This window comes from Antedon bifida, chromosome 11 (assembly GCF_963402885.1).
Source record: "Antedon bifida chromosome 11, ecAntBifi1.1, whole genome shotgun sequence".
Taxonomy (NCBI): domain Eukaryota; kingdom Metazoa; phylum Echinodermata; class Crinoidea; order Comatulida; family Antedonidae; genus Antedon; species Antedon bifida.
In genome coordinates this window covers 13,630,573-13,645,322 of record NC_136236.1, presented here as the reverse complement: position 1 = coordinate 13,645,322, position 14,750 = coordinate 13,630,573, and the positions used below count along the sequence as shown (strand labels likewise).

At 36.7% G+C, this 14,750-nt stretch overlaps 1 protein-coding gene, 1 long non-coding RNA gene and 1 pseudogene across 2 annotated transcripts; 2 read left to right on the top strand and 1 right to left on the bottom strand.

The window, feature by feature from the left end:
* Positions 1–11,047, top strand: LOC144856008 (uncharacterized). The gene is made up of 3 exons (XR_013614892.1): positions 1–115; positions 2,735–2,860; positions 10,745–11,047. It is a non-coding gene; the product is annotated as an uncharacterized LOC144856008 (long non-coding RNA).
* LOC144856600 (5S ribosomal RNA) lies at positions 10,030–10,150 on the top strand (annotated as a pseudogene).
* A 3,008-nt stretch (positions 11,048–14,055) lies between the features above and the next one.
* Positions 14,056–14,424, bottom strand: LOC144855211 (uncharacterized). The gene has a single exon (XM_078713021.1). It carries the CDS (start codon positions 14,422–14,424, stop codon positions 14,056–14,058), a length of 369 nt encoding a protein of 122 aa, XP_078569147.1.
* Between the last annotated feature and the right edge of the window lie 326 nt (positions 14,425–14,750).

Genomic DNA, 14,750 nt, shown 5'->3' with positions numbered 1-14,750 from the left:
CAGATACATCATTCTCGTTGTTGTTGTAAATAATGATTTAAAATTCAGTGAATCATGGAGATAATGCCCATCAACATTTTGAACGAAAGGTGGTTAGAATTAGAGAGTGATCCAGGTAAGAATTGTTGTATAGTTTATTGATAATATTATTTTAATTTAAGGCTAGCCTAGGCCTAGCTAGCCTACTAGGCCTCTCCTCTCCTTCAAGGCTAGCCCAGGCCTTCTACTCTAGTTAGGCCTGGCTGGCTGGGCTAGGCTTGGACCGGAGGGCCTAGCCTAGAGAGATAACCTAGGCAAAGTTAAAGAAAATGAGGTTTAAAATTTTTTTTGGTTATTTGGAGTGGCATCCACCAGATAATAACCTGTGGCTGCAAGATAATTAAGTGGCATCCACCAGATAACTGGTGGCCGCAAGATTATTAAGTGGCATCCGTCGGATAATTAAGTGGCAACCGTCGGATAATTAAGTGGCATCCGTCGGATAATTAAGTGGCATCCGTCGGATAATTAAGTGGCATCCACCAGATAATAACCGGTGGCTGCAAGATAATTAAGTGGTATCCGTCAGATAATAACCGGTGGACACCAGATAATTACGTGGCATCCACCGTATAATAACCGGTGGCTGCAAGATAATTAAGTGGCATCCGTCAGATAATTAAGTGGCATCCACCAGATAATAACCGGTGGCTGCAAGATAATTAAGTAGCATCCGTCGGATAATAATCGGTGGACGGCAGATAATTAAGTGGCATCCACCAGATAATAACCGGTGGCTGCAAGATAATTAAAGTGGCATCCGTCAGATGATAACTGGTGGCCGCAAGATAATTAAGTGGCATCCGTCGATAATTAAGTGGCAACCGTCAGATAATTAAGTGGCATCCGTCGATAATTAAGTGGCAACCGTCAAATAATTAAGTGGCATCCACCAGATAATAACCGGTGGCTGCAAGATAACTAAGTGGCATCCACCAGATAATAACCGGTGGCCGCAAGATAATTAAGTGGCATCCATCGATAATTAAGTGGCAACCGTCAAATAATTAAGTGGCATCCACCAGATAATAACCGGTGGCTGAAAGATAATTAAGTGGCATCCACCAGATAATAACCGATAGCTGCAAAAAATTAAGTGGCATCCACCAGATAATAACAGGTGGCATCCGTCAGATAATTAAGTGGCATCCGTCAGATAATTAAGTGGCATCCACCAGATAATAACAGGTGGCCGCAAGATAATTGAGTGGCATCCACCAGATAATAACCGGTGGCTGCAAGATAATTAAGTGGCATCCACCAGATAATAACTGGTGGCCGCAAGATAACTAAGTGGCATCCACCAGATAATAACCGGTGGCTGCAAGATAATTAAGTGGAATCCACCAGATAATAACTGGTGGCCGCAAGATAACTAAGTGGCATCCACCAGATAATAACTGGTGGCTGCAAGATAACTAAGTGGCATCCACCAGATAATAACCGGTGGCCGCAAGATAATTAAGTGGCATCCATCGATAATTAAGTGGCAACCGTCAAATAATTAAGTAGCATCCACCAGATAATAACCGGTGGCTGCAAGATAACTAAGTGGCATCCACCAGATAATAACCGGTGGCCGCAAGATAATTAAGTGGCATCCATCGATAATTAAGTGGCAACCGTCAAATAATTAAGTGGCATCCACCAGATAATAACCGGTGGCTGCAAGATAATTAAGTGGCATCCGTCAGATAATAACCGGTGGATGCCAGATAATTACGTGGCATCCGTCAGATAATAACCGGTGGATGCCAGATAATTAAGTGGCATCCGTCAGATAATAACTGGTGGCTGCAAGATAATTAAGTGGCATCCACCAGATAATAACAGGTGGCTGAAAGATAATTAAGTGGCATCCGTCAGATAATAACAGGTGGCTGCAAGATAATTAAGTGGCATCCGTCAGATAATAACCGGTGGCTGAAAGATAATTAAGTGGCATCCACCAGATAATAACCGATGGCTGCAAAAAAATTAAGTGGCATCCACCAGATAATAACAGGTGGCATCCGTCAGATAATTAAGTGGCATCCGTCAGATAATTAAGTGGCATCCACCAGATAATAACAGGTGGCTGAAAGATAATTAGGTGGCATCCACCAGATAATAACCAGTGGCTGCAAGATAATTAAGTGGCATCCACCAGATAATAACCAGTGGCTGCAAGATAATTAATTCATGTAAAAATCGGATGTTGTGACATGAATTTAAAAAGGCGTATTTCATCTTTTGTGTCATAGTTCATCACATTGAAAAGAGCGCTCATCTACGAATCCACAGTTTTTCAACACGTTAATATGTTGTTGCTCAGATAAATTCTTTCAAAAATTGCTATCTTCGTGTTTAATTTTGATGACGTTATCATGTTCAAAATTGGAATAAAAGGCGGGTCCCGTAATTTCCCCTATGCTACACTGTATGTAGTATGTATCTGTATAGATATCTCACAAAATAGATAGCTCACTATTAACAAAATGTTATTTTCTTCAGGTCATAATTTGGCATAATCTTTTTCTATGTCCAATGTTCTACCGTGTAGAAGTGCATGTGGCGTTTATCATGCGGATAAATATCAAAGTGATGAGTTTATATCGAGTTTACTATTATCTATATGATACTCTACGAATAGATTACAGAAAATGTTATAATAAACAAAGTATTCCATTACTAAATGTTATATTTTATATTTCAGCTTCTATGGAACAAGTGAATGAACACAGAAAACAAATAGAAAATAAATGTACAAATTCCTGAATATAATGAAAATTCAGATGTTGATAGTGAAAGCAATGAGGATGATAGCGGTAAGGCTTTTTTGGTCATTTGTACGCAAAACTTAATAAATAATGTTATTAGTTAAGGATTCTGTTTTAATCTCCCAATCGTACTAAATGTGAGGACTAAATTTTTGTGTTTACATGGTATATAAACAAACGAGATAATGACACGACTTCATTGCAAATTTAGGTTCCATTATTGCGAATGTATGTTGTTCCCGACCTAAAAATAATCAGGGCTATGTATTTAATAGGTTTCCTAGAATTTCTCTCACCGCCCCCATCCCATGAAATGATGACTTTATTACAAAATTACGTTCCATTATTGCAAATTCAGGTTCTGTTTTCAACCTCAAAATAACTAGTTATGTATTTAGCTTGCTTAGAATTTCACCCACCCCATTATGTTATATGCATTATCATGCACATACATTTATATTCATTTATTCTTTCCTTAGCACTATTTTGTCTGTCAATTATATTGAGCTACGTCAATTTTTCAGAGTAATCCTTATCGGCAGGAAACGATGTGGTTATATTTTCATGGTGCGCAATAAAAAATTAATTAACAAAACGTTTGTAATCATATCTTCACAAGATTGTATTATAATTAAACCAAATTTGGTACTCATAAATTCCAGTCCATATTTTCATATTTCATCATATGACAATACAATTACGTGCGTAGCACATATAACGCATACATCCACGCGCTTACAATTTTCAAAATTTATTTTTGACGAATTTAGAGTACGTTTCAGGCAATTTTAAGCGTTTAAAAATTGCCATGAGTACGCAGAAATTAGCATGTGCACTGCATGTATAATCTGCACACTCTTTTTGTCCGATTCTGTTTTACAACCTTTCTTTAGCAATTTCATCATATTTTATTCATTTTTCAACTAGAAACCATGTTATATGAGCACATTAAAAGTGACAGGTAAATTAACAAAAATGGTGGAAAATATGCTACATTTTAAAATTATTATATATAATAATAATAACAATAATATAATGCGACATTTATATAACGCTATTTCGTAAAGATCAGAGCACTTTGAGAGTTAGTTGATTATTAAAATTATCTAGACTCTAAACAGGAAATAGGCTAACCAAAGACAACCTGTTAATGACAATAAAAAAATAAAACTACCTGCAATTTAAGGTGCAAGGCCCGCCTGGACAGTATTCAAAAGTGCCATAGTGGTGTTTGGCGTCTATGCCTACCAAAAACCTAGTCTATCGGAAATAAATATGTCTTAATAGCTTTCTTAAATGCTGCAGTATTGTCGGCCGAACGGATATTGCAAGGTAGGTTGTTCCAGCAATAAGGTACAGCATAAGAAAAAGTCCGGCGATGTGAGGTTATAAGTGAGTTGATTGGTACCAAATCCTGGAGCAGGGTATTATTATTTCCAGACCTTAAACCAATGCACCCAGAGCAATGCAACGGCAAGCAGGTTGATAGATGGTCTGGAACCAGGCGTTGGATGCACTTATAAACCATCATAAAGACTCTGAATCATCTCCCGCACCGGTAACCAATGTAGTTGACGTAAATATGGCGAGGTATGGTCAAACTTCCTACCACCATAGATGATCTTGGCAGCCCAGTTCTGAGCATGTTGAAGGTGATCAAGATCTGACCCTGGGAATCCGAGTAGTAAAGTGTTACAATAATCAAATCTTGATAAAGTGACTGCCCTGGTTACTGTATGGCACAGTTTGGTGTCAATGTATCTCTGGATTTGTGAAATATTCCGGATATGGAATTTCAGGCTACTACAAAGTCTCAGAGTGTGTGTAGACATCATCATTGAAGAGTCGAAGATGACACCCAAGTTCCGAACATTGTCCGTTGGCCTAATGGTTTTGCCACACACCTGCAATGTAATAGTTGGCATGTGACATTTGAGATGATGTGCAACAGATACAAGGAACTCGGTCTTCTCTTCATTTAACTTCAGCATGTTGGTACTCATCCATTGCTTCACTTCACTAATGCATTGCTTAGCCTCTAGAAAACCAACATTTATAGATTCAGTATCCTTTGGCTCGAATGGAACGTATAGCTGAATAGCATACATATGGTACTGAATACCATGTCTGCGTAATATCTGCCCAATAGGGATAGTGTAAAGAGTGAAAGCATATGGGCCTAAGTGATTTAGACTGACAACCATTGATGTTTACACTTGATGTTCTACCAGACAAATACGACCGAAACCAATTAAGGATAGTGCCTTGAAAACCAAAACTATGACTAGGACCCTTAAGCAGGATTGAATGACTAACAGTATCAAAGGCTGTACTAAAACACAACAAGACCAACAATACACCTCTCCACTGAGCAATGTTTTGTACGATATCACCCTTAACCTTCAGTAGAGCCGTCTCAGTGCTATGATGTGATGTGAGTTCCAAACCGCCGTTGTCTCTGTTCATAGTGTTCATCCACAAAGATAAAAGAACACAAAGCAGATGTTACTTCACATTGTACAGGTATTTTAACACGTTCAGCCAGAAATTCAGCTTCAGAAATTGTTCACAACTCAGCCATCACCGATCACATGAACACTCATTTACCAAATTGGAACGTAAAAATACTATGCACAGAATCTTCATGGAAAGACAGGAAAATAAAAGAATCAATAAAAATAAGAAAACATGGTAACACTATGAACAGAGACGACGGCGGTTTGAAACTCCCAAAATTATACAACAACTTACTAAAGAGGAGGCCCCGACAATCCCATTTGGGTAAACCTGAACGATCCATAGATAGCGATATACCATATACGAGATCTAATGGCAACAAGTCCAAGTCACAGAGACTCACTCATGATTAAGCTGCGTCGTTGACCAGCGAAAGCTAGAGTAAAAAAGTAAAAGTTTTACGATTTTTATTGACTTTGGATCATCCAAAAGAAAATTTACTTGAATATATGTAGGTTGCATAGAATTTCATTAACTCATCCCATCCAAACTTTCTTCCCACATGTTATAAACAAACGAGATAATGACACAACTTTAGGTTCCATTATCGCAAATGTTGTTCCCGACCTCAAAATAATATTATTATTTAGCTTGCTTAGAATTTCACTCATCCCATCCCATCTAAACTTTTTCCCACATCATAATAAACTGGATGACACTTAATTGCAAAATAAGGTCCCATAGCATATTGCGAATTTAAGTTTTTTCCGACTTCGAGGTAATGAATGTTATGTTAATATTTCTAGGTGGACTACCTTTCGGGATATACACTACATTTGCACATTTCTAAATATCAGGTATAACCCCTTCCCTGAGACTAGAATTAAAGATAGCACATAGAGGACCTGCAATTATGCTACTGTTATCTTTCAGAATCAATGAAAAATCATGTCTGGTCCAAGTGCTTTATTGAATTTAATCTGATTGAGTTTATGCTCAATACTATTTCTCTCAATAATCAGATTCGGGGGAACTAGTTCATTTAACATACTAGTATCTCTAACTTAAGGCAACAGTTTATTAAATCTTGACGTTTGTAAAATAAAGAAATCATTAATAGAGAGAACATTAAGGTCACCCTGACACACTTCATTGGCTAAATTAGTAATCCATTTATCGGAACCAACAAGGTTTAAAAAACGCCACTCCACCTAGTACGACTATCAGATCTGAAAAAGTTACTGATCTTATTTCTATAATGATCTTTACGTAATAGTTTAGCTTCACGATTGACTTGGTTTCCCTTTCAAACTTTTTCCCACATCATAATAAACAAACTAGATGAAACAACTTCATTGCAAAATTAGGTTCCATTGCATTATTGCGAATTTAAGTTGTTTCCAACTTCGAGGTAATAAATGTATTGTTATGTTAATGTAGATTTTAGAAATTTCGCTCACCCATCACATTCAAATTTTCTTCCAACATTGTACAGTAAGAAACAAGATAATGACACTTAATTGCAAAATTAGGTTCCATTATTGCAAAATGCATGTTGTTCTCGACCTAAAAATAAGTAGTGCTATGTATTTAATAGTTGCTTAGAATTTCTCTCACTGCCCTCATCCCATCCAAACTTTTTTCCACATCATGTGAACAAGCTAGATGACAAGACTTCATTCCAAATTTATGCTCCATTATTGCGAATTTATGTTCAAATGTTCCCGTCATCAAGGTAAAAAGTGTTAGCTTGATTGAAATATCTATTATTAGGGAATGTTTCCAACATCAAAGAGTGTTGAAACTTGACAAAAATGCTGAATTAATTAGGTACCATTATTTATTGCGGTACAGTAAAAAAAAAACTGGTACGTTTCTATACGTTACGTAACCTATGAACAGATTGACAACCAAAGACGACGTTTTTATTGCAAAATTAGGTTCCATTATCTATTTATCTTCTATAAATTATCTATAAATGTTTCTGACCTTAAAGTTTTAGCGCCAAAGGTGAATTTACCCAAAACCTGTCCGCATAACATGCAGACACGAGTAGCCTTCCAATCATGCATAACACGATTAGTTTGCTATTAGGTGGCCTAGCTTTGCGTGATACAGACCATACGAACTTAATTTGGCAATTTCACTTAAGTTGGCATTACACCAACTTTATCATCTATAAACCATTGCTATAAAAGAGTCTTAGCTAAAACTGCATACAGTAACAAATTGAGGGCGTACTTTACAGGTAGAATATCAAGTAAGGTAATGTTTGTCACGCTTGCTCAATTCACAATCATAACAATACATAGATTTCTACACGAGACAATCTATTCTAGGCTTATATAAGAAGATCACCGTTATTATTTGATTTAACACTTTAAACTTGTTCAATCGTTCATCTTTCATGATCGTTAGGGACTTTACGAAACACGACGGGAAGCCACAGGACTGTGCTCATGAATAATTTATGCATGAACTTTAACTGGGCAGAGCTTAACATGAAATTCCGTCATCTTAACTTTTTGAGGACAATAAAGTTGCCATTTTCCCGTTTACGAATAGAAATAATGTACATACAACCTTAAATATGTATTGTCCCCCTGAAAAATAATTTTTACAATTTTTTTTGTTGCATATGCCATTTTAATGTCACATAATAGTTATCCACTTTGACCAAAAATTAGATCTAAACAAAATTTATTTACCTGAAAAACTGTAATTTAAAGCAAAAATTTGCTAAATTGGCTGCCAGCCAATGGATTTTTGGTTGAGTTTAACCATTTATTATGTTATTTTATAAGTGAAAACATTATTTTTTTCGGTTTTTTTTCTACGGAAGTGATTAACTTTATTCAAACTACAAAATAACCTATTCAAAGTCTGATGTAATTAATCTTCATTTTTCATGTTTTTGGGGGACAATACATCTTTAATATAATATTTGAACTTCTAATTTAATTGTTTAACGATATAACATTTTTATTGGGTTATAATGGCTGTGTTAAAAGCAATATGCTAGGCCTATGCTGTTCCAAAAGGGCCCCACGCCGCAAGACAGGGGATGGAGAGAGATACTGTCAGTTGTCGTCTCTTCGTGCTAGGGTGTGTAACTAGTAAAACGGCTATGTTGACTGTATGTATATATATTTTACGCTCTAGGGAACACAGGGCATTCGTTGTCCTCCCCTAACAGTCGTGTTTCGTAAAGTCCCTATTAATAAGTATAAGGAACAAAAAGAGAGGTTTAGGACTGTTTTAAGATGCCATCGAGTAGGCTTTAATTTTAAAGACCGCTTACAGGTTAGACTGCGGTATAGCAATGGTCTATAATAAAGACTACTTGCTACGTCACGAAATGTAGCCGGCTAAGCGCTAAGACCGCTCATAGCAATCCGCCCCAGAATTGTTTAGCACCGGTATAGTTTTGCTTAACTTTAATTTATTTTGGAAAAATATATCACAATTACTTTTCAAATACTTTGCTTCAATAACATCATATCCACTTGATTTATTGGAATTGAGATCATTTAAATATTTCATGACGTCAAGATCAGAGACTGGCTGACAAACATTAAATTAGATACCCTATTTCCAATGTATTTAATGTCCCTGACTTGCCATTTCAGCCGTTTTTTTGTCATGGGACTATTAAATGATTTTCTCCAAGTTTTTCTCATATTATTCTTCTTATTTTAAAGTCCTCTTTATAATATTTGTATGATTGATGCTGTTTCCTCTGTTATGCGGGTTGGCATGTTCATGATAGGGATGACCGATTCAGAGAGCATTGTATCAACATGGGATTGGACATTAATAGAGTTATAAGAGATAATATCAATGTTGTAATCGCCCAAAAAGTAGCTTTGTTTCTTTTTATTATTGCATTCGTGCACGCCACATATAATCGTGTCTTTTCCATAGTTAATTTCAATTACAATGCTTTCGGTGGTGTCAGTAATTTTATTTAAGTCATCCATTAATGTAAAAGATTAGATTTGACATAAAGCGCTACGCTATAATCAGAAATTAAGATGACATTTAAAAGAAACATACAAATTATTATTCAACACAAAAGATCACATTTATTTGAACCATTATAGTAAAGCTAAGTGGGTTAGCGTAGCTAAATAACACAGTGCAGTGACCATATTACTTTCAGTGGCCAAGTAAATTCATAACTTGTTAACGGACAGTCATATGGACATACATTTTACACCAAATTGACTCCACTTCCTCCCCTCCGATAACACTAGGCTTCTCAAGCTGCTACATATAGGCAATCCAATAGCTATTAATGTGGGATTATTCTACCCAGGTGTGACAGGACGATTCGGCTAAGAGTGGCTTGTAATTCTGATTTTTACTCGGGGTACCCGAGTCTAGGACTCGCTCATCTTCTCTTCTTCTTCTTCCATCCGGACACTATTGAGCCAACTTTAAACTCCTACTAGTTCTTTACGCGTCGTCTGACGGCTCTGAAACATGGCATGCATATACTAGGGTAATAGGTGAACAAAGCTATAGAGAGAACATTTTCGTACTTCAACCGGATGCAGAATTATGACGTCTTAAACGTACCAATTGAAAAAAGTGCGATTTATAATGGATTTTTAAATTTCAAAGATGGTCTCGAAGATGGTACCTTGGTGCCAAACGATGTCATCGTAATATAGCCGTGTTTGGTGTCATTTCAAAGGTCTTGACTTGGAGAATAAGAATATATACAGTAAACAGTATTTATGACGTCACTTCTGCTCCCGGAAATAGCAAAATATACGGCCATACTGCGTTGAAACACCGGTTCTCGTCAGATCACCGAAGTTAAGCAACGTTGGGCCCGGTTGCGTTCTGGATGGGAGACCGTCTAGAAATATCGGCGGGTGCTGTATATACACCAGAGAGTGATGGTGTAATGGTAATATCGGACTAGCATGTGATAGGCATGGGTTTGAGGTTATCTGTACCATACTAATTGCATCCTTAGGAAAGATGCTTTACTCTCATTGCCTCGGATGGGATGTAAAGCCGTTGGTCCCGTGTACTTAACAGTGCACGTTAAAGAACTTGATACACTATTCGAAAAGAGTAGGGGATCGTCTCCCGGTGTGCTGATCTGGTAGGCGCTGCACTGCTGGCTGCCGTGGGTCCATGGAGGGCCTAATCCTAATCTAATCCGAATTTCCTCAGTTTCCAGTTAAACTTGAGGACCAGTAATAATACATTTTAACATTTAACTTTCATAAGATTTCATAATTTACCGTAATTATGCCATTTCCTGTTATGTGACGTAACTTTTCGGAATATATCTGTATTTGGTAGCTAGGTTATGATGTGTATGTGACGTTACATCCCCGAGTATCGCACGTTCGTGCTTGTTTATATAAAATATTGTGAAGTACTTGATGCTTAAGACATTATGTTTTTATTTTGTGGATTTTTAATTGTTCGTTTTGTGTCATTTCTTTTCAGGGGTGTAGGCCTACAAGGAGGTACAAACAAGGAGGATGAAGCTGCAATCATATTTACTTTCTTACGCCACCAGGAAGCATACATTGTTTTTCATCTTAAAGACAAACGACCACAAATAAAGACTTCAACTAAGTCGCTGTTCTCCGATCAGAGCTGATGTTAATATACTTTGGATGCTTTTACAAGAAACTCAAAATAACGGACATATAAACAAATATTAATCAATTACTTTTGCGTATATACTGCATTGTACTGTAAAAGATGGTACCCGTCCATATTGGACGGCCAACAACTAGCATTATGTTTAATAAAAAAAGAGTAAAATGCCTAAATTTCGACCCTTTTATTTGTTGACATGACTGCTATATAATCATATATAGCATAAATAAACAAGTAACCTGCTTCCAAGTAGAAGTGTTAAATGTCAGAGGTCAAAGTTCATAGGTTAAAGGTCAAAGTTCATAGGTTAAAGGTCAAATGTTATGTATTAACCTTTGAACTTTCAACTCTGACCTTTGAACTTTGACCTTTAACCTTTCCACTTGTACTTGGACATCCACATACCCCACGCTCTAATAGCCTGCATGTAAGTAGCCTGATTTAGGTACTGATATACAAAATAATTCTTTTTTTCCCTCTTTTGTGGCATTCACCACTACTTTTATTCATATTAACCTCATATCTATTGCGCAATACAATCAAGAACAATTTATATGATAAAATATTGGTACAATTGGTTCGTTTATATTTCTTTCTAAATTAATTTATAATATTGAAAGCATCGGCAGGATTAGCATTCAAAGCATTGGCAAGATTAGCATTCAAAGCATCGGCAGGATTAGCATTCAAAGCATCGGCAGGCCATCTTACGTGCCTTCTCCGGGTGTACCTCCACATATACATCAGTTGTCAAGGTCCGGTTCTCAAGCATTTGGTTTTCTTGTTTCAATGTCAATTAAAACAGTAAATAAAATAAATATAAAATCATATTTAGCATATGTTTATAAACAACAATGTTATCAATTGCCAGACAAGTATCAACCTGTTTGATTTGCGTTGTTTTTATCATGTGAGAAATTTGGTCGACCATCGACTCCCCTATAACAAAATGGAAACAAAGCATTTTTATTAATATTAATCGCTAGGCTCTGTGCCTAGCCAAGGCCTGCAGGCAGGGCTACTCGGGTGTAACAGAATTTGTCCATTTATACACTAGACATTATTCGCAAACACATTCTACATTTCCATATCTATGCAGATGATGCAGATGATACACAGATTTATGTGTCAGTAAATCCAGTGCAGAGGGATGTTGCTCCAGCAATCAGTAAGTTGGAAGCCTGTATAGAAGATGTTCGCAATTGGATGACAACAAATTACCTAAAGTTGAATGATGGAAAGACCGAGTTTATCATCGTCGGGACTAAATGTAACATATCCAAAATCAACGTCACGCATATTAGAATCTGAAACTCTAATATCGCTCCCTCATCGGTGGTCTGGAATTTGGGAATCATGCTGGATAGTAATCTCACTACAAATAACTGTATCTAAAGCAGCATGCATATCAATCAGGAACCTTGGTCATATTCGCATTAATCTTAAGAAAACAGCTGAATTGATTGTACACTCATTTGTAACTTCTAAAAGAGATCTTCAAGAGCGTAGAGCCAAAAATCAGTGGGGTCAGAGATCTTTTTATGTTGCAGCCCCAAGTGTATGGAACAGTTTACCAGCAACAGTTAAATGCTTCACTAGTCTGAACAGTTTCAAGACCAACCTGAAGACATCGCTATTCGCTGATGTACTCGCACGTTGCTAATTCCCAAAGCGCCATGAGCTCCACATGGGTGGGGGACACCGGCGCTATACAAGTTTTCATTTATTATTATTATTTCTATACTAGCAATGTTCTCTTTTGATAGCTGGTAACAATGGTGTATATTTAACACCCTTCCATCAGAGATATAGCAAAACAAAGCCTCTCGTAGTATCGCGATACAAAAACAATACATTATACATTAAACAAGCAACCACTTCATTGCAAACTGTAAACTCACTGGATTGGTTAAGCTTTCTTTATGGCCTCATTTGCTACGGCCATTGATTTTGTTATACATGAAGTATTCCTTTACTTTGAAATATCAGTAAGCTCAAAATTTAAAGCAATACTGGATATGGAACTTTATTGTGAATTTACGTAAGACGTTACCAAAATAAAAGACCCTAAAGAAAAATTGTGGTGTGTGAATATTAATCTAGGGTGCACATCAGAAAGTTACAACATGCATGTACATGAGATGGACATGCACATTGAACTTTTTTCAATCAGGCAGCAGTTTAAAACATTGCAATGATAAAATATGAATTGGTAATTTATAGAAAGATGTAAAGTATTGGAATAATAAAACTACAGCTGCTTACGAACTTGAAATAAAACAAGAGGTAACCGTGATTTACGAAATACATTATGTTCTAGGAATACGTGTAATTAATTAAAACTCCAACTATGCGATCAGTCAAGACGGTTGGCTGGCTGCTGAGACTAAACTCTCTTTTAATTTGGCGGCTCGGCATGGTATTTGCAGATCCGGCCATTGTGGTAGACAACAGAGGAAGTTGATACTGAAATGAAGTTACACGGACTCACGTTCGTAGATAACATGTTTATTCAACTCTACATGAGTGGGTAGGTTATTGATGTCATCATCTAACATATCTGAATTATCTTCTTCACTGTTGGTTGTTGCTTTGGTTGGTATGAATTGTGATGAATTTCTGGTTATGATTTAACCATCTCCTCTTCTTGTTGTTATTATGGATCCTTTGGTTTTTATTATTGTGTAAGGTTGGTTCTCATATGGAGTTGTAAACTAGTACAACATCTTCCATCTGCATGTTTCTAGTAGTTGTTGTATGTAGGTTTTTGTCTGAATACATTTTCATCTTTTCTTTTAATTTGTCATCTTTATCGCTTATTGATTCTTCTTGCTGGTGTTCTTGGGGATCTACCAGTATTTTGCTTGGTATGGTAGTTTTGTCTTAAATTGTGTACCAAATAGTATTTTACTCATCAGGAATATGCACAGTCCTTGCTCCCATGGTAGTCCGTCTTCTCTTGTTGTTGCTATGGCCTTTTTTAATGTGCGCATGAAACGCATCAATCATTGAGGTCTTTCCCTCTGAATCGCTTCGTTAGCCTGTCTCATGTCGATGCCTAACCTTTGGGATAATTACGAGTTGTGACACACATGGTGTTGGTTCTTCTGGTACTTTCTCATTATATCTTGTTCTTCTAGCATCTTTAATTCGTTTTCAACTTTCTTTCTTAAATGGAATCAGTCTGTGTGCTTGTTTCTGTGGTTGGATACTTTTCATCAATGTGTAGCTGAACTTGGTAGTTCTTTCGTTTGCCAATGCCACCAAACACTTCTGGGTATTCATCAACGATCCTTGTGTTTTCTTCCTTATTTGGGGTGTGTTGGTCATTGATTATCATGTTTGAATTAGGTTCTCTTGCCATTTTGTAACTAAGTAGACATCCTGTATCGCCTTTGACAACATAGAATATAGCAACTCCTATCTTCTTGTTGCTTTTAGTGTTTGCTGTGAATTCTCCCAGTATAGGAATAGTCGCCTTTGTACCATATGGATGGATTTTAGCTGAGCTTTTCTGGAGCTTCGTTTGGTATTTCATTGCCTTGTATGTGGTTTCATCTATTAAATTTACTGAGGCTCTAGCACTGTCATTAGGTTGATATTTCTTCCATCTATATGCAAAGTGATGCCAATTGTTGGTAGACCATCTGTATCATTTATGTCAACTCTTTTTTTATTTGTTTTGTTTGTCGACACACACTGGAAAAGTGGTTATTCTTTTCACGCTTGTAGCATGTTCTTAAAATGCTGTGCATGAGGTTTTCCCATTTTTATGTGGAAAATTGCCTCCACAATTTCTGCATTTTGTACCAGTCTCCTTCTTGTTCTCGTAGTGAGATTTATGTTTATGTTTCACCACATTCA